The sequence below is a fragment of the Wyeomyia smithii genome, chromosome 2 (assembly GCF_029784165.1).
Source record: "Wyeomyia smithii strain HCP4-BCI-WySm-NY-G18 chromosome 2, ASM2978416v1, whole genome shotgun sequence".
Lineage (NCBI taxonomy): Eukaryota > Metazoa > Arthropoda > Insecta > Diptera > Culicidae > Wyeomyia > Wyeomyia smithii.
Window position 1 is genome coordinate 102,627,814 of NC_073695.1, and position 26,304 is coordinate 102,654,117.

The following is a 26,304-nucleotide window of genomic DNA, read 5'->3' on the forward strand; positions in this document are numbered from 1 at the left end:
TTAAGAATTTATATGGGCAGTTGTCCACGGAGGGGGAGAGGGGGGGGGGTCAAAATCGTTAAAAATCTGTCCACGTGGTATGTGGATAGTTCCTTAGTCGAATTTTCATCGTATTGCCTGCGAACCATGAGTAACGGTGCCCAAATCAATCAGGTCGAGAATCTTTTCAAGCTGGAAATTTTCTCGACTCCGCACTGGGGCACGGTGTATCGTTGGTCTTATCCTACATATGATCAATGTGCCAAAACAATATCGATAACTAATTCTCTTATCTAATCTTTATTGATCGAGGCCGCTATTTATTTATAATACTATGCTACATCGATTTACGTGTCCTAAAATACAACTTTCACGAGAATTCCATACCTGTCAAAGTTAACCCTTGAATACCTGCAGGTAATTGTATATTTTCATAAAACTGCTCTAACTTCGCCAAAACTCAATCAAATTTGATCGAACAAGTTTCGAAATACCAAAAAGTTTATTAAATTTACTCAAAATATTCTGAGTTTATGGTAAATTACGTAAAGCTTAAAGAACTGAGTGAAGCTCAAAAACAGCTAAAAACATAATTTTCACGTTGATTGTACCATTTACCATACCATTGATGTAATACTTATGGTATATCAAGAAATTGTAAAAAAATTATTTCTTGAGATGAGGTACGACCTCATGAAACAAACCGATACGTTCGAGTGATGCAGATTCAACATCTATAGTTTATATTTAATTGAAGTAAAAGGAAAAAACGATAGAAGCGCTGGTATTCAGATCTTAGAACGAACTCGAAAACGCCATTCGAATTGTCATACATAATGCAGGTGCGGTCGAAATCGGGTTCCGGCAATATAGCAACAAATTCTTGAATTTAATCTAATCAACATAATTAAATCACACTATAACCCCAAATATTCGCTTTACGTTGATTAAGAATTTCTTTCACCTTCATTAACACAAATAACGCACTAATTAATTTCGCGATAACATTTATCTACAACTTTTTACCCAGTAATATTCCACCCATGTTAGACATCGAATTTTGGAATCACAACTCTCCGGAAGACAAATGTTCTCACTTTTTTCGTAATGGCAATGTCATTACGCATCAATATTCAGAACAGAATATAAACTGTCACTATTCCATCTAATACCTAATATCAATATTAGAATGGAACTGTTTCTAATTGTATTGCTGTTTTAAATCATAATTATTTCATTCTGAATTAAACTACCGGTAGCTTAAAACGCTGGCATTGAATTTCTTGCGTTTTCTTCGAAACACTCTATTTAAGCTCCTTCAACACTTGGTTAAATTTATCGAGGAAAATGTCAGCATGCTTCTCCTGGAACACGAGCGCCGGTCTGAAGCGAATTCCGAGTTCTCCGCAACCACCCGAGAGGATACCTAAAATGAATTATATCATCACAGTGTAGGGCTCCGAACTCGCGATGATCTGATACGGTGATCTGATACACATACCTTTTTGTTTCAAAGCAGCCACAATATCGTCTCGTAGTTTTGTGCTGGTGCAATTGATGGCTAAAAATGTTCCTCTACCTCTGGCTGAGTTGAGTAGCTGTGGAAAGTCATTTTGTGCTTGAACTAATCCTTTCTTCAGTTTAGCACCAGCTCTATTGACATTATCCAATAGTGCATCCTGCTTGATAACCTTGAGAACCGATTCCAACAGTAGTAATTTGCCAGGATCGCCCATCCATGTGTTGAACACACGATACGGTTGAGCTGGTTTCATGTGTGCTCCGTGGTAATAACCACCCAGTTGCATTTTTTTGCTGAACGTGACTACATCCGGTGGACTTTCCAGATTAAAATATTCATGACACCACAGTTTACCTGTCGGACCGCCACCGGTTTGGACCTCATCCATCAACAGAGCGCTTCCATGCTTTTTGGCAATCTTCTGCAAATTCTGGAAGAACTCGGGTGAAGCCTCATTATCTCCTCCTTCACTCTGAATCGGCTCAACAATGATACCAGCTACAGGAATTCCCTTCTTTGCGTACTGTTCAATCAAATGTTCCACTTCCGCCAAGCAACGGGCGTCTTCTTGGGCATTTTCTCGTACGTTCTCCTCCAGTGGATATCGATATTTAGGGAACGGAGCTATCGGCCAATCAAACGAAGGGATATCAATCTTATGTATGTACTTCGAGTGGGTCGTCGACAAGCAGCCCAGCGTACGCCCGTGGAAAGCTCCGTGGAAGCTTAGAATACTCAATTTAGGAGCACCAGGAACTTGATTGATCATACAGGATTGGATTTCTTTTTCCGAGAAGGTTTTAACATCTCCACGCTGCTTACCTTGATACCTGTTGAAGAGGGGGAAAGAGCCACAATTAGGCAAGTATGAGTTTAAAATTATGTATGTGTTTAAAATTACCAAATGAAAATATTCTTGAAAGCGTTTTCATTCGAGCATGATCCGCACATCATCGTGGTGACATGATCCATACCAGTGGGAGCTACTGACATCAAAACATTTTGCAACTTGGTTGGCCAATCTTCGGCCGGAAAAACACCCAACGCAGGACGGTTGATCAGAGCTAAAAAAAAAACAAATTTATCAAGTAAGTGGAAATTTCAAATATGCAGTTTTTAAAGTCTCAAAATTTTAATAGGATTCGTGTTTTTTCTTCGTTTTATAATTTTAAAACTTGATGAAAGATTGTTTATAGAAATATATTGGTGAATGAATAAGAATTCCCTAGTGATTAGACAAATGAAACGAAATCTTTAATGCAATCACAAAACACATTACAAATGCGATAAAGACTGCGATGCAATTTGACCAAAAATCTTGCCTATGATTTACAGTGTTGTTTGTTATCTGACTGCAACCGCTTGCCAGTACCACAAGTGTCACGTAACCTTGAATTTTTAATCAAATGCAATTAGGCATTTTTTTATCAATACCAATGCACTGGTAAATAAGTCTGTTTAGGTACTATGTAACCCCAAAGCAACAGTTCTCTCTAATAACTTATCGGCAAATCGTGTTACTTGCCAATTTACGCCCGGTAACCGATTTGTCTGGTCAGATATTGACAATTTCCCGTGATATCGCTTGGTGGAATGACACGCTTTTTTTTTTTCTTCATCTATAGTTTATTTGACACGGCACAAATACAATTCAATGTTTAACGGCGCCAATTATATCTGGTAGCTTACTTTCTAAAGTATCTTAATAACTAAAAGCAAACTTTTTATCCTCGCTGCCGACTACGAGCTGAAACTAAATCTAACTTAAAGCTAGAATATTTTGCATTACTGCATTTGCTGTTTGATGGTTTTCATTGCCATAGGTAAGCAGCATATTAAATTTGTTCCGCTGCTGGGCCAAGATATTACGGACTGGCATATTGGGTTGTTTCCATCGGGCCTTGAGAGTATCGTGCGGGTCTGATTGCTGTTTCCGGATCCGGGGTCTTAACGTGTTCTTGTCGTTTGGTTGGATGTAGGCGGAAGGGGATAGAACTAAACTGGGGCGTGGATGGATTTCAGGAAAACGTATATAAGGGACATGTAGGATAGGTCACGGCTCGCCAAGACATCACGAACAGGAACAGCCGGCTGCCTACCTTCGGCCTGCAGGGAAGCTATTAATCTAGACCTGGCGTCACGGTGTACAGGGCATAGGACAAACAACGTGCTCTATGTCGTGATAACCTTCACCACAGGCACAGATACCACTCTCCCCGAGCCCAACACGACGGAGATGCGCGTCAAATCTATAGTGATTGGACATAAGCCGGGACATCACGCAAATGAAATCCCGACCTACATCCAACCCCTTGAACCACGGGTTCGTCGATACCTTGGGGATTATGGAATGTAACCACCTTCCCAGTTCCCCCTTGGTCCAAGAATTTTGCCAACTGATGATCGTATTCTGACGTACAAATGCGAAAAATTCATTAAAGGCAATTGGTCTTTCATAAATATCACCGTTTGTTGCGCCCACCTTAGCCAAAGAGTCCGCTTTCTCATTACCCGGTATCGAGCAGTGAGAAGGGACCCACGCTAAGGTAATCTGAGTGGATTTTTCGGATAAAGCACTCAGATGTTCCCGTATTTTCCCCAGGAGTGCTTAACATCTTTCATCGATCGGAGAGCCTCAATGGAACTGAGACCGTCCGTAAAGATGAAATAATGGTCCGTGGGCATTTTTCGATAATCCCTAGGGTGTACTGAATTGCAGCTAATTCTGCGACGTAAACAGAAGCAGGATTATCGAGCTTATGGGAGACGGTTAAATTGTTATTGAAGATACCGAGGCCAGTGGACCCATCAAGAAGTGATCCGTCAGTGTAGTACATATTGTCGCAGTTGATGTTTCGATATTTATTGGAAAAAATTTTAGGGATCTGCTGCACGCGTAAATGATCCGGGATTCCACGAGTTTCTTCTACCATGGATGTATCGAAAAACACAGTAGAATCAGAAGTTTTTGATAAGTCGACACGATTTGGAATATTCGAAGAAGAGTTAATATTTTGGGACATGTGATTGAAATACAATGTCATAAAACGGGTTTGAGAATTAAGTTCGATTAACCTTTCAAAATTTTCAATCACGGGACGGTTCAAGACCTCACATTTGATTAGAATACGAGAAGACAGGCTCCAGAAGCGGGTTTTCAATGGTAGTACTCCAGCTAAGATCTCCAAACTCATCGTATGGGTCGATTGCATGCAACCCAAGGCGATACGCAAACAACGATATTGTATTAGCTCCAGTTTGATCAAATGTGTGTTTGCTGCGGAGCGGAAGCAGAAACACCCGTACTCAATGACAGACAATATCGTTGTTTGGTAAAGCCTTATAAGGTCTCCTGGGTGGGCTCCCCACCATTGTCCGGTTATTGTACGAAGAAAATTCACTCTTTGTTGACATTTTTTCATCGGATACCTCACGTGACAACCCCAGGTGCCTTTAGAGTCGAACCAGACACCAAGATATTTGTGTACCAAAACCTGAGAAATCGTTTTACCCATTAATTGTGTTTGAAGCTGAGCAGGTTCATGCTTCCTAGAAAAAACTACTATCTCAGTCTTCTCCGGAGAGAATTCGATACCTAGCTGTAAAGCCCAAGCAGACAAATTGTCCAAGGTATCTTGCAATGGTCCTTGCAAATCGGCAGCTTTGGCTCCTGTAACAGAGATTACACTGTCGTCTGCAAGTTGTCTTATCGTGCATGAATTTGCCAGACATTCGTCGATGTCATTTACATAAAAGTTGTAAAGAAGGGGGCTTAAACATGAGCCCTGGGGAAGACCCATGTAGCTAATGCGAAAAGTTGCCAAATCGCCGTGCGTAAAATGCATGTGCTTTTCGGACAACAAATTGTGCAAAAAATTGTTCAAAATTGGAGAAAATCCTTGTCGGTGAAGTTTACCCGAAAGAATGTCAATAGAAACGGAATCAAAAGCCCCCTTAATGTCCAAGAACGCAGACGCCATTTGTTCTTTGCGAGCATACGCCAGCTGAATATCTGTTGAAAGCAACGCAAGACAATCATTCGTCCCTTTGGCACGGCGGAAGCCAAATTGAGTATCTGATAGTAGACCATTTGATTCGACCCAATGGTCTAAACGACGGAGTATCATTTTTTCCATCAATTTCCGGATACAGGATAGCATTGCAATCGGCCTATACGAGTTGTGATCGGAAGCTGGTTTCCCTGGTTTTTGGATGGCGATCACCTTCACTTGCCTCCAATCCTGCGGTACAATATTTTGCTCCAGGAACTTATTAAACAAGTTCAACAAGCGCCTCTTGGCCTTGCCGGGTAGATTCTTCAACAAGTTGAATTTGATTCTATCTAACCCAGGCGCGTTATTGTTACAGGACAGGAGGGCAACTGAAAATTCTGCCATCGTAAAAGGTGATTCTATCGCGTCGTGGCCCGGAGACGCATCGCGAACAATGTTTTGCTCAGGAACAGAGTCCGGACATACTTTCCTGCCAAAATCAAATATCCACCGACTTGAAGACTCCTCGCTTTCGTTGACCGTTACGCGATTCCGCATTCTTCGGGCTGTGTTCCAAAGAGTGCTCATCGATGTCTCCCTCGACGTCTCGTTCACGAACCGACGCCAATATCCACGTTTCTTTGCTTTAGCCAAACTTTTAAGCTTGGTATTAAGCTCCGAATACCGTAAATAGTCGCCAGGTATACCTCCCTTCTGGTAGGCCTTAAACGCGTCGGATCTTTGCGTGTAGACATCGGAGCACTCTTGGTCCCACCACGGAGAGGGAGGCCGTTCTTTGATCGTTACGCCGGGATATTTCTTCGTTTGGGCTTGCAACGCGGCGTCGAGAATCAAGCCCGCGAGGAGGTTGTATTCTTCAAGTGGTGGATGATGTTGAATCGACTCGACCGCTTTAGAAACCATTTCCTCGTATAACTTCCAATCGACATTCCGTGTGAGGTCATACGGAATGTCAATTGGTCGCATGCGAGTCGACCCGTTATTAATTGAAATAGGAATAGGCAAATGGTCGCTACCGTGAGGATCAAGGATTACCTTCCATGTGCAATCCAACCGTAGCGACGTCGAACATAAGGATATATCCAAAGCGCTTGGGCGCGCTGGAGGTTTCGGGATACGTGTCATTTCACCGTTGTTTAAAATAGTCATGTCGAAGTCATCGCAAAGGTTATAGATTAAAGAGGAGCGGTTATCATTGTATGGGGAACCCCAAGCCACGTCATGAGAGTTGAAGTCTCCCAAAATCAAACGTGGCGAGGGAAGAAGTTCTATTAAATCAAAGAGCAGCCGTTGCCCAACCTGTGCTCTGGGAGGAATATATATTGAGGCAATACAAAGCTCTTTACCTTGTATTGTCATTTGACATGCGACAACTTCGATGCCTGGAATCGAGGGTAGGTTAATACGATAGAAAGAATAGCACTTTTTAATCCCTAAAAGTACTCCTCCATATGGGGTGTCTCGATCAAGGCGAATAATATTAAAATCATGGAAGTTGAGATCTATATTTGAAGTAAGCCAAGTTTCACAAAGGGAAAATGCATCGCATTTGTTTTTATTTATCAAAACTTTAAACGAATCAATTTTTGGTAAAATACTTCTACAATTCCACTGTAAGACAGAGATAGAATCCTTCATATACGCAGTTGAATTAGGCATCGAAGGATACAATCGCTGCAAGGAGGGGCCATTGGGCAGTCAACTGCTTCAAAAATGATCTAACTGTTGGGAGGAATGCTGTAAGAAAAATTTTAATTGGATCGGGTATATTGAAATTTTCAAAAATCCAGTCCACAATGTCAGAAAATTTCACTAATCCAGAGTTTGTTTCATCAACTGGATGTGCAAAAGGAACAACTGGGGTTTTAGATGTTCCTGGCAGTGCTGGGAACTCCTTCTGGGACTTTAAATTTGCAAGCCCAGGAGGAGTTTGCTTCGGTTTTTCCGCAGCACTGTTTGGTTTGTTCGTACTTTTCATTACACTTTGGGAAATCTTAGGACCTTTACGGGGAAGTTTAGGAGAAGAAACATTTTTGCTCTTCCTAGACTCCCCAGGATTGGCATAAGATGTTCCCGCTGATGAATCGTCAGAATCGGTTTCATCGGAGGGCAACAGATCAAAGGGGTTCGATGTTATGGTAGAAGTGGTCACGGTCTTCTTCAGCATCTCAGCGTAAGAACGCTTTGAACGCTCCTTAAGTGACCGCTTGATTTTATCTCTGCGCTGCATGTACACCGGGCATGTGGAGAGCTCATGCTGGTTTTCCCCACAGTGAATACATTTTTCAGCATTAACACTGCAAGAATCTTCCGCATGAGTCTCCCCACACTTGCTACATCGTGCCTTATTGCAGCAGTAGGCGGCTGTGTGGCCTAACTGCTTGCAATTGGTGCAATTCATAACACGGGGTACATACAATCGCACAGGCAGACGAACCCGGTCGATCGAGACGTGGCTAAGGAGTGCAGATCCGGCAAACGTAACGCGAAACGAGTCTGACGGAGTGTAAACTTTTTTACCGCCGACGAGAGACATGGACCGCAATTGCTTACAATCCAAAATCTTCGCCTGTGTTTCGGTATTTTTGAAGCAACCGGTTGCGCTTTTTAGGATACACTCGACAGACAGACTCGAATCGGTTATGACACCGTCGATCTCCACGTCTCGTGCGGGTATGTAAACGCGATACTCGCGTGTGAAGAGCTCAGAGCAAGCGATAGCATTGGCCTGTGCCAGATCACTGACCACGACACGGAGCTTGTTAGGTCGGACCTTGGAAATTTCGGTCACGGCCTTGTACCCCTTCGTCAGGTCTTTTGAAATTTGCAGTATGTTTAATCGCTTTGAATTTACTCCTGCCTTTGGACGAAAATAAACAGTATAGCTGCCCTGTTGAGATCCGTCCGGGTAAAGCCTGGGGCGAGGGGGGACTGGAGAATGAACAGGGGATGGTGGCACGGGAGGCGAGGGATCTATATCCATCGCGCTAAATGTAGCGCACTAGCGAACTAGCGCCGACAAGAACACGTACCTCTTCACTTCTTCCTTCCAGCAGTGGTTGTCCGATCGTTCGAAGCTGCACCCAAAGCAGCCAGCAGCACCAGTACAGCAGCACCAATACAGCCACCAGCAGTGAGCCGGGTGTGAGATCACTCAGCACAGCGACACGGACTCGACTGTCAACTGATGGCCTTGAATAATACACTCTTTTGTTTGGCTATTCGTACACACGGACCGGATTGTAATAGAACGACCACTTTGCACGTCCGTTTCTGTCGAGTGTTCGACGCGGAATGGAATGACACGCTTGGTAACCTTCATTTTAACAATAATCCAGTTATCAACAACTTGACCAGATCGGTACAGCATAAAGCATTGTTTGTAAATCAGAATTCCTGTCAATGAAAGGATATAAACATCTCAAAATTGCATATTTTCATAAATTATGGAAAAATACAAAATATATTCCAATTTCAAAACCGGATAAGAATCCAGATGAGGTTTCAAGTTATCGACCAATCAGTTTGCTTTCTTCGATTACTAAACTGATTGAGAGAATATTCTAATATCAATTTTCACAGATGAACAGTTTCGATTTCGTTCAAGTGTCCGAGGAATGCATCGACCATCTCCGATTTCGACCAAAATTTGTGAGTCGATGTATTTCGAGCCGGAACTCATAAGTACAAAGTGTTGTACCGATTAGTGGACCCCTCGGCCAATGGGACTGCCTCCATTTTTTGCGAATTAAGCAAAACACTTTTTTTATTTTGTGAATATCTCGGGACCCTGAAGAGCTACAGGTGATATTGACATATCATTTTGAAGGGTTTTAGATGTAGAATCGAACAACGTGATTAATTTTTTTATGCAGTGTTGCCAGCATTGCATTTTTTTCGATTCAAAACTTAATTTGCAATTTACTCAAAATACCCCTCTTTCGATTTTGATTTTGACCACGCCAATGTGTTTAGCAGACGATTTTACATAGGAATCACTTATCCGCAAAAAAAAACAATATGTAGCGTTCCAGAGATACAGCATTTTCAAAATTGCAAGATTTTGGATATCGTCTACGCGCGAAAACGCTTTTACATAAATTGCTGCAATCTTAATGGTATCCTAGCAGGCGTTTGTGTAATCGAAGAGATGTACCTTAGAGGAGCATCCGTTAATGATGTAACGCAAAAAATCCCGCTGTAGAATCGTTTTCACGAAAGGTTACAGGAGAGTTTTGGCTACACTTTTCGTGTTTAAATTTCAACTGCTTTTTGTTAAATGTAGACTTTTGTCCATGATTCGAATTTTGAAACCAACTTGTGACATTGTTAATAGCGTGAATAAAATGCTGATTTCAGATTTCATTTCATAATTTTGCATATTTACATTCAAGACCACATGTTCGAACAAATCTCCGAACGCATAGAAAAAACCTAAATTAATCCACCTAGCGGTCAATTAATCCACCTTTCTCATTCAAAATTTTAGTTGTAAAAATAGATTTTTATGAACGCAATATAACAATATCGCACGCTTAGCCTTGGGGCTAATAGTGGTCTCGATCAACAAGATTAGTTGAGAGAGTTCGTTATCGATATTGTTTTTGGCACATTTTGCATGTGTAGGATAAGTACAACGATACACCGTGCCCCAGTGCTGAGTCGAGAAAATTTCTAGCTCGAAAAGATCCTCGACTCGATCGGGAATCGAACCCGATATCACAACCGTGTGGGAGAGCCAGCAAACCGACATCGCTAACCTCAGAACCACGGGGACCATGAACGCTTCAATCCAATAAATGTTTATTCACTCTTTAGGTTCTAAAATATTGATGTTGTAATCTATACATATAAAAATACAGTCCGGTCTGTCTGTCTGTCTGTTTGATCCATATAGGCTCGAAAACTACCAAACCGATCGACGTGGAAATTTGTATGTAGGGGTTTTTGGTACCGATAAAGGTTCCTATGATAGTTTGAGACCCCTCCCTCTTCTGGAAGGAAGGGGTCCCATACAAATGAAACATAAATTTCTGCACAACTCAAGAACAAACAAAGCAAATGAAACCAAATTTGACATGTGGATGTTTTAAGGGGTAACAAATATGTCCATAATAGTTGGACGCCCCTCACTTTTCTGGAAGGGAGGGGTTCCATACAAATGAAACACGAATTTCTGCTCAGCTCGAGAGCTAACCAACTAAATTTGGCAGGTGAATGTTTTTAGTAATAACAAATAATGGCCGATTTCCACCCAATATTATAATATCCGGAACTATAATGATACACAGGAGCTAAAATCGACCACAGATGCCATTTTGAATTCTAAGATGGCGACTTCCAGTTTCAGAAAAACAGCTGAAAATGACCAAATACCACCCAATATAAGTGTTTATTTAATTAGTATGACGTTCAAAATCCAGAAATTGTCTCAAAATGCCATTATGAAATCCAAAATGGCGACTTCCGGCTTCGGAAAAACAGCGGCAAACGACCAAATGTTATTTCGATGAAACCAATCATTTCAAACGATTTGTTATTTAACTTTGATCATATCCTATGGCCGATTCGTCGTGCATTTGCAGACTTTAAACACATCGCAAGGAATCAATGAATTTGGAACGTTCAAATAGTACGATACCACATTTAAATTATGTTGAGGCCACATATATCGATCAAAGCAGGTATAGTTTCAAATAGTCTTTGAATTTCTTTTCGTTCCATAACTTTTGAGCCACATATCAAATTGTTATGAAGTTTGTTATTTGTAAGTTTGAGAGATGACTCGTTCGTATGACACTAGTTATGTTCAAATAAGTCATGTAATCTTTTAGCGAAATTCTTTATTCCACTGCGCCCGGCAAATCTGCCGAGCAATAAAGAAACGGCATCGCGATTTACGACGCAAGTAAGGAAGAGATGCCAGATAATTGTTTACGAACTAAGCACGTGCGGTAGTGGGTTGAAACTGACAAATTTTACAGTGCGCTTCGGGCAACAAGCCAGGTCAAAACTGGGTCAAAATCGAGCGAATAAAGAAGGGTTTTGACAGCAGTTAGTGCGCTTCCAGGTCAAAACGAGGTGAACTGGTGGAATAAAGAAATTCGCTATTTGAGATAATAGACTTTCGTTGTTTTATTAATAATTTAATACATAACGGTTGCTTATGTTCTATTATAATCAAATGAAATGGGAACGTATAGAGCAGCCAAATTATGAAACCACGTGTTCAATCATAATTCACCAGTTAACCCCTAACTAGCCCGCTCATCTGATAATATTGATCAAATCGGTTGTGTAGTTTCTGAAATAATGAAGTTTTGTGATTTTCACATTTCGGTACATCACAGACGAAGTTACAGTCCGATTACAGTAAAATTCATTAGGGTGTTATGAAGCATCTAGAACAATAATTGACACTAATTTTGTGGAAATCGGGTCAGCCATCTCTAAGAAAAGTGAGTGAGTTCAAGTAGTCTTCGGAATATGTTACTTTTCATAGCTGGATTTCACATTTTTAAACATAACAGGCAAAGTAATAGTCCGATTGCAAAACAAATCAATAGGGTCTTATGGGGCAACTAGTCCTTCCATTTGACACTAATTCTATGAAAATCGGTCCAGCCATCTCTGAGAAACATGAGTGAGATTAAACAGTCTTCAGAACACGTTTCTTTTCATAACTTTTGAACCACAAATTCAATCTTTATAAAACTCAAAAGTTAAGGGTATTTCAGGTAGCCCGTTCTTTTAAAACCAATTTTGTTCAAATCGGTTCTGTAGTTTTTGAGATAATGATGTTTCATGATTTTTACATTTTGATACATCACATCTGAGCTAAAAATCCGATTACAATAAAATTGAATAGGGTCTTATGGGACAACGAGACCTCTCATTTGCAATTAATTTCATGAAAATCGGTCCAGCCATCTCTGAGAAAAGTGAGTGAGAATAAAAATCTGCACATACACACACACCAACACATACACACATACACACACACACACACACATACAGAAAATGCTCAGCTCGTCGAGCTGAGTCGAGTGATATATGCCATTCGGCCCTTTGGAGCACTTTTATACTTTCGGTTTTGCAAGTGATTGCTATACCTTTCTAGGAGAAAGGCAAAAATTTTATCATAACCGAATATCTTAATTTGCTCATATCATAGCACGTCATAGAGTAAGTAACTCTATCATAACATTTATCCGCCTATGTTCTTCTTCTTCTTACCCAGGATTAGAGCAGAGATGGATTTTTCTGTTCTGTTTATTTGACACAGGCTTTGCAGCCACTGATTCCTACTGATAATAACAGTCTTCTCCCGAGCGGGGACTCGAATATGCAACGACTAGCAGTTTTGTGACGAAATTTGACGAGAGGGAGGCTAGGGGGTCAAGCATGAAGGGGGTAAAAAAATTGAAAAAAAACTACGTCATTTATGCATGCTCCCTTAGTAGCTAGTAATCATCACGTAAGCTGCTGTGATAACCAATACCGTTTTCCAGCGACACAAATTTGTTTTAAATACAATCCAATTAAACACACCATCTTCAAGAATGAAATGACTGCACCCGTGAGACACATTGTTTACAATTGTGAAATCATAGCAAACCTTAAATCAGGAAAAAACATGACCATTCGCCTGTTAGGAAACGGTTTTAAATTGAGAGAGGATAATTTCTACAATGTGATAAACCAATAAAATGAAGATTCATGTGAAAAGTGTATCCAAAACTCTCCTGTAACTTTTCGTGAAAATGATTCTAGAACGGGATTTCCTGCGTTAGCCTGCGTTGCGTAGCTAATTGGAAAACAGATGAAGCGTGTCATTAGATGGAGGCCGATCAGTGACCGTATATGCGTGTTGAGAATTAAGGGCAAATTCTTCAACTACAGCCTAATAAATGTGTACGCACCGACCAACGAGAAACCCGATGACGAAAAGGAGGAGTTCTATGAGCTCCTGGAAAAGACATACAATGAGTGCCCAGGACACGATATAAAGATTGTCATCGGAGATGCAAATGCACAGGTCGGGCAGGAAGACTTCTTCCGCCCCGTAACTGGTAGGGAAAGCTTCCACTCTACTACGAATGACAATGGCCTGAGGCTTGTTAATTTCGCTGCAGCTAGGGGGATGGCTATATGTAGCACTTATTTTGAACGCCGGAACATACGTAAGCACACCTGGATGCACCCGAATGGAGAGCTTTGCTCTCAAATTGACCACGTTCTGATTGATGGACGGCACTTTTCAGACGTTCTGTAGGAGCCTATGACCACTGCTACCATTAGTTAGATATATTGTGGTATAGACGTTACAGACGTGAGGTCGTTCAGAGGACCGAACGTTGACTCGGATCACTATCTCGTAGTAGCCAAAATCCGCGCCCGGCTGTCCAACGTGCTGAAATCCAAGGCAACGAGGAGGATGCAGTTGAACATCCAGCGGCTTTCAACTGAAGGAGTGGCTGCAGAGTACTCGCAGAAAGTTGATGAACGGATTGAGGAAAGATTTGAAGGGAACCTGAATGAACAGTGGAGGCACATCCACAGTTCGATCAGCACTACAGCGCGAGAAGTGTTGGGTACAACTGCGGCAGCTGCGCCCAATGAGTGGTTTGACGCTGAGTGCCAGCAAGTGACGGAAGAGAAGAACCGCGCCAGGGGTCACATGTTGGCCACGGCTGTGACTCGTCAGAGCATGGGTAGATATCGAGATGCAAGAGCCGCTGAAAAGAGACTCCATCGCTGGAAGAAACGACAGCATTCGAAACGTATTCTTGCGGAGGCGAAAGGTTGCTTCTCCAGGCACGATGCGAGGAGCTTCTACAAGAAGGTCAACGGAATCAGGAATCGAAACGTGTCAGCCCCTGTCATGTGCAACGATAGGGAGGTGAACCTGATAACCGATAAAACAGAGGTGGCCAGGCGTTGGAAGGAACACTTCAGTGTGCTGTTGAACGGTGAGGGAAACAGTGGAGTCGAAAGGAGCAGGATGACTATTGAGAATGATGGTCAAGCTGTGGATCCACCATCCATGGACGAGGTGAAGAAAGCAGTGAAAGAGCTGAGAAACTGCAAGGCAGCCGGAAAGGACGGCATTCCCGCCGAACTCTTCAAAGTCGGGAGCGAACAGCTGTATCGTGCCATCCATCGGATCATGCTATGAGTGTGGTTTGATGAAGAATTGCCCTCGGACTGCGGTTACCAATGCGGTTTTCGAGGGGGACGCTCCACGACGGACCAAATGTTTACCTTGCGACAAATCCTCGATAAATTTCGAGAATTCAACTTGCAGACGCACCATCTGTTCATAGACTTCAGGGCAGCGCAGGGCTGCAAATCCGTACTAAACTTGCAATCCGTACTAAACTTGCACTCTATAAAACACTGATTCTTCCGGTGGCTCTCTACGGCCATGAATCATGGACGCTGAAAGAGGCTGATCGGCGAGCTCTTGGTGTTTTTGAGCGTAGGATTTTGCATTCAATCCTTGGCGGCAAGTTAGAAAATAGTGTTTGGCGCAGACGCATGAACCATGAAGTGTACCAGGCATACAAATCGGCGGATATAGTCAAGCGGATAAAACACGGCAGGCTTCAGTGGGCTGGGCATGTAGAGAGAATGCCGGATGAGCGTCAAGCGAAGGCTATATTTAGCAGGAATCCCGATAGAGGTCGTCGACTTTGAGGTAGACCCCGCCCTCGTTGGATGTGTGCTGTCGACGAGGATGCACGCGAAATAGGTGTTAGGGGCGATTGGAGGATAGCAGCCCAAGACCGAGGGACATGGCGACGTATTCTGGATTCGGCACTGGATCGATAATGGGTCTGTAGCCTTAAAGGAAAGTAAGTAAGAAAGCATTCGACAGTGTTCGGCATAAAGGTTTGATTGCGAAATTGCTTACTTTTAATTTTCCAATTTTTCCAATCAAAATTTTAAAAAAATATCTAATCTACAACATATTTATTTCGGATCTCCCTGATTTGCCTCTAGGATGCACAAAGTCATTGTGCATATGATAGACGATTTTGTGAAGGAGTGGAAAAACTGGGCGGAACAAGTGGTACAATTGGAGGACTAGCAATAACTCTTGGTTTGGGAATTGAATTTTGTTTACCTTTCCTTGCCTTAACAATAGCTAAACGGACTGGGCATTGGTAATAGTTTGACATATAGGGTTGCCACCTCATATGGATAGCTAGCCCGGAGATTTTCAAAGTAGTAAGGGGTTGCATTGACATGCTTGTTCTGTTTTTTTTCCACCAGATGATCTACACTTTTTACTTACTTCATTAATCTTAGCAATTACCTTATTTATCTTAACAATTTTTAACAGCCGATCGAGTGCGATCATTCTGGTGACAATATTAAAATATTTAAATAAAATTAAATAAATTATGAAGATACGCCGTAAATTTAACATGCCGAAATTTATGAGTTTTCCGGCAATCGGTAGGACTTAAAAAAAACTGTCCAAATTTATGACTTATGCAGTTTCCAGAGCGAGTTGAAAATAATTTCGCCGGCTCAGAGAAATTTCACTTTCACCCGGAAATTACCTCCCAGACCCGGAGAAAACTCACGTTCACCCGGAGACGCAGAGTTCACCTCCCAAACCTGGAGACTTCGGGTGAAACCCGGAGAGGTGGCAACCCTATTGACATATGGTTGCCGTTACAGTTGGTACACCGAAAATGTTTATTTTCTTTCACAGGACATGTATCTTTTGTATAAGAAGAGTTTCCACTATAAAAGCATTTTCGGTCCATGGCCATATTGTTGGCAAGTACCGCATTGGGTGCCTTTAAGCTCCGCCAAACTTCCTATACATTTTCCACTTTACCCACACATTATATAAAGCATGTGCTTTTTCAAAAAAAAAAAAAATTGTTAACCTCAGTGCGGTTAAAATGAATCAAATAATTAACAAGGGGAATTCCAGTTCTCTGACTGTTTTCGCCTCGTGATTTTTGTTTCATAAGTATTACTTGGGTAGGAGCTATGCCAAGTAATTATCTATTAAATAAAAATAAGTTGGTGTTTGTATAACGGCGTTTCACTCCAAATAGAATCAACGGATTTGAATGATTCTTTTTGTGTTTGTTTTGTCTTGATCTTCGACAAGTTAATAAGCCATAAAAATAACAATAATCAACTGATGAAGTTTAAAAAAAATTGAAATACATTTTCGCCTTTTACTGCAAAACCAACGTCATTAGATTACTATGATTGCAGGCTATGAGCGGTAGACAAACTGTTGTAGCGTCGTTATTGAGGCGTCGTTGTTGAGTAATTGTTTACCTGTTAATGATTCACATATAAAGTGATATTCGTTTTCGCTGCCTACTACACACCTTTTCTATGCAAAAGCGCTATAGCGTGGTAGCAGCAAACTCGACATGCATGTGAATACTCTCAACGTGGCTTTGATTTTATTCAAGGGCATATACTTGATAATGTAAATTAAATTTCTGGCTTATTTGAGCGAAGTTGCATATAATCGTTTCATTTATCTGATAAATAAAAAGAAAGAACAAGAATAACACTGCATGTGCGATGATTTAATTTACCATTGCTCGGATCTAATCAATCTGTTCAATTTTCTCTAAAATGCACACTGACTTAGATCATTGACATTTGCTCATGCTGCAATGATTCTGTTAGCTGGTAAAAGAAACGTGTAGTAAATAGGCACTATTGCATTCCTACAAATCTCTGGATTTACAATTAATTGTTGAATGTTGAATTGAAAACAATAATGTTGCGAAGTGTCAATTGCACTGTGCTTAGGCAGCAGATCTGCCTCATCTTCTCGCATAAACAGCTTTATGTTACATGGTCACGTGAAAAACAATTGGTATCATATTTGGTATGTTTGAAAAAAAAAAGATACCCGAAAAATGGTTGGCCATTAGGTTTTGCGAGAATTTTTGTTCAGGACAAAACCATATTGTCACTATGCCATGGCAATAACGAAAATCAACTGGAAAAGTTTTAAAACGTTAAAAACCAACCTTTGATATTTCCCGCCCTTCTGAGATTCTGAGAGGTTTTCTGTGAGTTTTAGTGAGTAACGATTTTTTGTTGCCTTTGATCGGAAAAATTCGAAACAAGTTTTCATCACCGGGGCGTACTTAAACGATAGCCTTCATTTTTTATTATTTTATGGAATAGTTCTATGCGATTTTTGTATTGGTTTCTGTTGATGCCACTTAAATTCAACGTCGGTTTCTGTTAATTTGTGATGTGAATGTTTTTCAAGAAAGAAGAAGACACTGTCGGTACGTAATAAACATAACAGATTAAAAATAATAATGTGTTTTTGCAAAAATTCTGAGGAGTATTCATACTGGTTTCAGTTGGTTTCGATTAATTTTCTTCCACATGTAGTGGGAATGCTTCCTAACGAAGGTGCCGCTAAGGGTATTTTATAAAAGGAATGTTCCCTAATCTACATGATCAAACTGATTCTTGCATATCTTCCAGTTGACTTTGACAAATTTCTGCTGTGGTCGAAGTGTTTTTTCTTCAGATGAAGTTGTTGTAAATGGAATGTTCAAATATTAACATGCCGTTAAGTAAGTTCGTTGTTTCTGTTCCAGTTTTGCGAGTTAAGACACGAGTAATAGCAAGTCAATAAAAGTGTCAGGCTCCGCAACACTGAAGATAGAGTATAAAAAAGTCAGGAAATATACGAGTCCCGAAGAGAAGTTGATCGGTGAAGAACAAGACGAGCTCGAAATGCACGACGTTCGACACCCCATATATCTCAAAATCGTCAGTTACACACTTAGTTTCCATAGTTTTCCATAGTGACCCTGACCCCGACATTGTGGAATATATAGAATTTAGTGGCTAGGACCGCCTTAACCACTTTCACATGTTTCGTATATTCCGAATTTTAAGCTTGAATTATTTAGAATTCTAAAGTTTTTTATGAAATCTGTTCCAGTGAGATTGGCCAGGCAGAAGGGTATTACTTTATTTGCATTAAGCCAAGCTTTTGAATAATTGAAAAAATAATGTAATAATTTCCTTCAGAATATTTAGAAGAATGACTGTTTATTTTCAGAAATGTATTGAAATGATTTGATTATGGTTGAAAGGTGCTTCATAATGTTCAATGAAATAAAAACGTAGAATTTTACGAGCGCACGATTAAAAAAAAAACTAAAATCAAATCAGAGCCGAAACATATCGTAGGTATGTTTTTGAGCAGCAGTTAGATATTTCAGTTTTTGCAATACAACAGTCAATAAAACTCAAGGCGGCGGTACGAAGTTTGCCAGGTCAGCTAGTATCAAAATAATTTTGATCTTTTCAATGGTTTGATCGTTGGTGAGACCTTTCGGAACAACCGTGAACGGCTTAACGTTCTTGGTGTCGTAGGTAAAAAAAATTGTACATCTTGTCAGTTGAATACTGAACAAGACGATTACGACCCTTTATTGACTTGGCTAATAGTCGGCATTCGCCTCTACGGCCAATTTTATATCTAACTTTAACGTCAGAAACGAACGTTGAAAGTTCCTTTTCGAAAATAATGAATTCAGAAGAAATAGTTACCACAATAGGTGGAACATTTTCAGGCTAATACATTTTCGCTGCAAACACTCGAATTGTCCGAGAGAGAATACTCTCTTTTTCTCCTCGCAGTGATGCGCGGTTTTTTTATCGCTCTGTCATTTTAGGTGATACTAAAAAAGTTAAAACCAAATATTAAATTCAAAAGTAGGTAGTCTTGATAAAGACTGATGTGAACTAACATTCAGGTAGTCTTTAAAAGACGAACTGACAAAACACAAACTGAAAGTCTTAGCAGTCAAAGACCAGTCCACAAGAAACCGAAAATACGTCTGATCGGTAACGCACTGAGTTTGAGTGTTGGTAGTTTTAATTACCAGCGTCCTGTATTTGTTGGTTGATATCTGACTACTGGTTGTATGTTTCTTCTTATCAGCATTTTCAAAGTAACAAAGCTATGCAAAATGCAAGAGGCAAAAAGCATTTGTCGCAGAAGTATGTTTTATATATATTCTAATTATATTCTAATTAATTGAAAGGCTCTATATCGATTGTATACTCCTTACAGAAGAAAAGACGATTTAATTGTATTTAAATAGGCAAAAATGGCCACTAAAATTGTGAAATTTAATAATATTTCACTATTCATATTAGTACTAAAATTACCGATAATCTGAAAATTAACATCAATCGAGCTTTCATGAATCGCCTTTGAAGCCTTTTTCCTACTAATTCGAGATCAACGTTGAAAGGGAGTTAAATTATGGATTACTATTGAAACTTCCCCGATAGACCCTTCGAAGGCGAAAGCCTTCAGGGGGTACGCAAAAGAAAAATCAGTAATGGCGGACAAAGCAATTTTTTGAAAAATATTTTATTTGTTGTTCAAACATGCTTTTAAAACATGGCTGTAGCAATCAAACAAATCACAGTTCAATTTGAAACCTGAACTAGACTACCACAACATGATCTACCACTACTCTCTCCCACTCTACGAGAACATTCCAAGCCAGGGGGTACAATTGATTTGGAAAATATCGTCAAGGGGTACGCGGACAAAAAGAAGTGTGTCAAGGGGTACGCGGACAAATAGAAGTGTACCGCTGAAATGTACGAATAGAAGAGTACAGCTGCAATCATAGACGACGAGAGACCTGCGGTTCTTTACTCCACTGTTGCTTTTACCGGCAAAAGCAGGTTTGGAAATTGTTCAAGAATGGGGATTGTTTCAAACTTTTTGGGAACCTTTTACCTTCGAGACATCATATTAGTCTAAGCTCATGGAAGCAAAAACAAATTGACCTATTGGGACGGGGAGACTCTGTCAATTTTTATTTCGATATTGATACAGAGAATATCACAGGGAACAGATGGTGTCCATTCACGTCGTCTGTGCTAGGAATGCTTGCGTTTAATTGGTTCATTATTCGCGTAAATTTGTTATTGAAACTTTTTATCAATTTTACCGCTTAGCAATGAAATTAGACTGATAACTAGCATATTAAAAATTGTTATACATTTTATCTATCCAGCATGTGGTTATACTGTTATTAACGTTTTAAATCTGACGCAACATTTGCCAGTTTTGTTTCCAATTTTACAGAATGCATCCCAGTATAGTAAACAAAGACGTAGTCCCACGTCAAAACAGAATTTAATTGAATATTTTCAAACAAAAAAATAATCCTCCAATTTATTACGACTGTTAAAAAATAATAGTTCTCTAAAATTGATATTCTATCACGGCAAGATTTGCAACTAGTATAAAAATGTCAACTGCATCTTAATGCACATCACTTCGAATAAGTTATCTTTCAATAGCGTTAATTCAGCATAAACCACTTACTCACCCTTCAGGTTATGATCATTTTTGAAAACTTCCAACAGTTCCCGATGATTGTACCCTAATGGTACGGAGGAAATTTGCATGTATATATCCAGCAGCACGTTCCCATCGACATCCTGCAGGTAGTTACCAACGGACCGATCATAATCGGCGAACAGCTGCACCGAACCCGCATTCTACAGAAACGACAAAACCAACGAGAAAAACAAAACAATTAATTCCATTTCTATTTTATTTTATCGGGGTAGATAGGAGAAAGATGGTAAAAGAATTCGGCACTCGCTATCTGTGAGTGCGTCAGCGAGGTGTGTGTTGCCCGTACGACTGATATTTGGTAGATGTGGGAGTAACAGGAAGCGAAAGCGAGGGCTGTCGCCAGACACGCCTATAGGAAATGTTATTTTTAAATAATTCAATACATAAAACACGCATCCCAGCCATAACAGAAAAAAATGTGATGATATCTACCGCCCACTGATTGGTGCTCGGTCGGGGGTTTATACATTAAATGATTGCGAACAATTTGAATCAATTGAGGAAATTTGATAGGATGTAACAAGCAATCAGAACTCGTTCAAGAAGAGTGGCGACGTTCGCTTAAACTGGAGATTTGTGTGGATTACTTTGTGTTATCCTTACCTGCAGAGAATTCAATTTCTGCAACAGGGCTTTCGATTTAGGGCCGGGTACTTCAGTCTTGACAGTTGGTCCTTGCGGTTCACTCAGCTGGGTTGCAAAAGTTCGACATACTGCTCGAAAAGGAAATGCATTATGTATCTAATATCGATCCCTTCACAATGCGATTCGAGAAGAAATCTCAACATTTGAACTTACATTTCTGGAAGGTATTGTGAGTGCGAGCTTCGGCCTGAGCTGCTACTACACTCAGCGTTTTCAACCACATGCTTTTTGAAGTAATTATATATCAGTAGTTACTGCGTTTTTCTTTAAAATCCACCAAACGTTACAATTCTATCAGTCACTCTTCGGACAAAGTTTTATATCTCTTCACCACTAACCATGCGCTAATAATCGGCTGCTGCTGCTGCTGCTGCTGCTGCTGCTGTCCGCCGTTCTGCCTGAGCACAAATGGTAGAGCAAACCAAAAATCTCGTTCTTACCCCAAAACACGGTCAATGAGAACGCGAGAAACCCGTCAGTTTATCTCCTACACTTTCTCTCACTCTCTCTCTATTTCTAAAGAGCTCACATCTCGTAAACTTTGAGATAAGAGACGTTGAGTACTAAACATTAAAGTTAATACAAATACTTTTATAATATAAAGGTAATTCCAATTAATATTGTATGTAATCTAATGGTGTATTAGCGTATTTAAGATGCGTAAACTATCTTTCAATGAAATAAAATTTTGCTTTTCTGTTAGGTATAGCACAACGTATTATTTTCCATTGAAATCTATTTTTTTTTCGTTAGAAAATCGTGATAAAACCCATAAAATTTAAAAAGACTCAGAAAAGTTTTATCAAAATCTGATATGAAGTAACTCAAAAAGAGTTCTTAGGTTTTGAAACTAGTTTTAATTATGGCGATATTTGAACAAATTTAAATTTTACGTTATTACCTAATTTTCAAGCTTTTTTTTATAAAACTCATTTTCTATAGTAGTATGAAAAGTAATATTTATATAAGAAAATTTGTTGAAAATAACACGTCAAATATGACGATATATTAAAATATAGTTTAATTTGTAAAATTTGAAGGTTTTAATTATCTGTCGAACTTCGAAGAAACTTTTCGTTAATTTAAGCTAGCATTAAATAAAAAGGCATATTCAAGTCGGTATTATTCGATAAAAATTGTATGTTATTGGTTAAATAATGTTTTACGCAGTTTTTTCTTCTTCACTTCAGAAAAATTGAATAAAGATGTTGTTAGTCCAACATATCTGCCAACAACGTGTAATATTAACGAAATATTTTTTTCATGGAAATAAAGTTGTCTAGCCCCTAGAATGAATTCTATATTAAAATAAAGACGTCCGATTATCGACAAACCGTTTTTTTCTGAAGGGCTACCCCCTCGCTTAAAATGATTATCGTTGTGACATTGCACAGTGGTACAGAACGACAATTTAGGCGGAAATGGAGTTTTCGATACATTTTTGTGATTTTAGAGCCATACTCTATATGGCGAAGTTGCTTATTATAATTTGGTCTACATTTAAACTGGAGTGAAAATTAGGGTGGTCCTAGAACCAACGAAATAAACCAACTAAAATTTTTATTTGTGGAAAAATAAAATTTTATTTTCAGTAAAGTTGTAGATCACTTGATTTAGGAACAAACCCGTTTGCATGATTTAACTAACAATCATTCACCGGAGGAGCTAGGTATGGCCTCTGCTCTATGTGTTAGCCGTTGTGGATTTCGTTCGGTTGGAAAGAGAATTGAAAGTCTCGTACGATCTCCGGAATCAGCAACAGAGTCTTTCGAAAACGTGCCACAGATTGAAGAATATACCGCGGAAGAAGCCATAGCGTTTATTTGCAGAAACAATTTCTCCAAAAGGCAGTACCATGACATTCGGATGACTACTTTGAATAGGGGCGTTCATTTGTATCCTAGCTACAACAAGGTTTTATTGGCCAAACAAGATAGTTATCCAAACGGTAAATACTATTCGATTTTTCTGATCTTTATTGAGAACCTAGATGCCAATTTCATCGTTTTGTAACTGCCGAAAGTTATTTTAAAGATTGTGTCGTATATAAATTTTAATATTTTGAAATTTTTTTAATTGAAGATACGTATGCAAATTTTATTGAAAATCAAATGAGACGTAATTCTACGAAAAAAGTTTCGAAAATTAGCTTATCTTCAATTTTACCGAAGAATATGTACATAAGTTTTATCAAATAAAAAAACTAGGCTGTAAAAACCTTACTTTTTCGACTGAAAATGATCATATTCAAACTTATTTTATTCGATTTTAAGAAATAACTTATCTCCAATTTTTTTTTATGATAAAGTACAAAAGTTGCTCTTTCAAATAAAACCAGAAGATATTTTTTTCATCTGTCCCATTCAGAGATATCAACAGTTGAAAAGGGCGTATTTTAAAAATTAAAAGCTTATCACCCATAAAAGATATCGTTAAAGTATAGCCACCAAAAGTTGCGTCTTTTAAAGCTCGTCTGAACATAATTTTACTGAGAAAATTGAATTAAATAAAGTAGAGCGAAAAAACCGTTTTTTAAGAGCCACCCTAGGCAAAATTGCTCTAATTCAGTCAATTTAAGAGCTACAAGAAAGTAGTTTTCAACAAAGCTGCTTAAAATCAAGTGATCTACAACTTTACTGAAAATAAAATTTTATTTTTCTACCAATAAAAATTTTAGTTGGTTTATTTCGTTGGTTCTAGGACCACCCTAATTTTCACTTCAGTTTAAATGTAGACCAAATTATAATAAGCAACTTCGCCATATAATGTATGGCTCTAAAATCACAAAAATGTATCGAAAACTCCATTTCCGCCTAAATTGTCGTTCTGTACCACAGTGCATTGTCAATGTCAACATTGTTATCATTTATTTTGCGTACATGTAGCTGCGTACACAAGTGTTCACGTATTACAGACAACCTCCCTATTTATTGTATTTTCTAAAAGCAAATCTTATCTGGTACCAGTATTGTACACTGCCTATAATCGCATACCAGTCCCATATGGATTTTCATCGTTTTTGAGTTAAATACCAGATTCTATCTATTTCACGTTTTACTATCGATTAAAGAAATGAAAAAGTATGTTTTATTTGGAAAAGTCAGAAGAAAATGTGAGGTAAAATTGTTCCATCTTAAAAATAATCGCATATCAGTTTCACAAAATGTTTTTCCTGAGTATGGCGAGATCGGCATCACGTGTCACGTGGTAAATTTCGTTCACATTGAGCAAGAAAAACAAATCAGTATGTGCACCAACAATATGCATAAATGTCACTTTTAACGGACAACCCAATTCAATCTGACTGTCCTGACATTTATTTCTTTTTTTTTAGCAATTAATAACTGAACTTGCAAATTAAAAAAAAGAAACCTGGCAGGATCGCCAAATGTGCGTCTTACCTTAATGATGATATAGCAACGAAAGAGGTGGAACCAGCAAAGTTATTTCGCGGCTTACTATTGTCGTTCTCGTTTTTGCGGTGTTGCTACACCGCGGAATACACTTTGTCCTATAACTTTTTTTTTTTTCATTTTTCAGACTATCCCAGACTACCCTTTTTCTGTCCCGGACAGTTCGCGAAAAAAACAGAGTGCAGTTTTGAAGACACCAACACATTCACACGTATGTGTCAAAATCAAAAAAAAAAGTGTCAAAATCTGTTTGCTTTGATTAATTATTATTGATTTTAACACCGTACTATTATCGTTCACTGCCAATGCATATTCTTGCAAATTAATATTAAGTTCCGTCATTTTTCAGTAAATTGGCAAATTTTTCGTACAGTAGCACAAACGCGACAAAAAGACAATGGCGATAATGACCAAAAGAAAACAAAGTGACAGCTACCTCTGGTATTACGCACACCATTGTCACTGCTCGGAAAGTGTTTTTTTTTTTTCAGCTGCAATGTGTAGTCCGGGACGATATAGTCCTGCCGTAAAAACGTATTCGTCAGATATTATTGAAAATTGTCAATCCTCGTTGAAATGCAAATTTCGATTAGCCGTTATATGATTGCTTTCCCGAACACGGTCGACAGAATCATAGACCAAGTATTTCAGAATGTACTATTTGGCCTATATAATAGCCTGTTTCTGCCAAAACTGCTTAATTAGTTCTAGACTGCGACTTCAACAATCCTTACTTAACAACAGCAGCTGTGACAGTGGATAGCATCAGCAGCAGTAGTGGTATCAGCAGCGATACTTGGGCTAGCCATTGCAGCGGCACTTCCTCTAGTAAAAGCTGCCTTTAGCGAGCAGCATCAGTAGTAGGTACATTAGCCGGCACTTCCTCTAATAAAAAGTTGCCGTATTATGACAACACACAAACGTTTTCGAATGCTGATTTTCAAAGTAAATGAGCCGTCAATGTTTCAGTGTAAAAACAGCTTTCAACTGTGTTATCAGAAAAACGCCTTATTCTCCTCTGTCGGGGTAGCACACAGATGTGATGACAACAGTCCTTATAAGAACAACAAACAAATTATTGTAGATTTAATATTTTCTCGTTTTACGCTGGAATTAAAAATAAAATGTTATTTTAATCTGCATGCACTTCACTTTTGAAACTTGTTTGCATTATATAGTGTTTGTTTCATTCCTGTTCAGTGTTGTATGTGCTAATTAAAATCTTAGCCGACTTCAGCAACGCCTTAAATCCAACCCGAAAAACTTCTGGTATCATGTTTACGAGCAAAGGAAAGAAACCGGATTGCCCTCGTG

General features: G+C 39.3%; 1 protein-coding gene across 1 annotated transcript; it reads right to left on the reverse strand.

Annotated features, from left to right (window-relative positions):
- Positions 1 to 969: 969 nt before the first annotated feature.
- On the reverse strand, positions 970 to 21,997 carry LOC129723393 (4-aminobutyrate aminotransferase, mitochondrial). The gene is made up of 6 exons (XM_055677590.1): positions 21,731 to 21,997; positions 21,536 to 21,645; positions 20,901 to 21,072; positions 2,403 to 2,565; positions 1,481 to 2,331; positions 970 to 1,405 (listed from the first exon to the last, which is right to left on the reverse strand). The coding sequence occupies exons 1-6, from the start codon at positions 21,798 to 21,800 to the stop codon at positions 1,284 to 1,286; spliced, it is 1,488 nt and encodes a 495-aa protein (XP_055533565.1). The 5' UTR covers positions 21,801 to 21,997; the 3' UTR covers positions 970 to 1,283.
- Between the last annotated feature and the right edge of the window lie 4,307 nt (positions 21,998 to 26,304).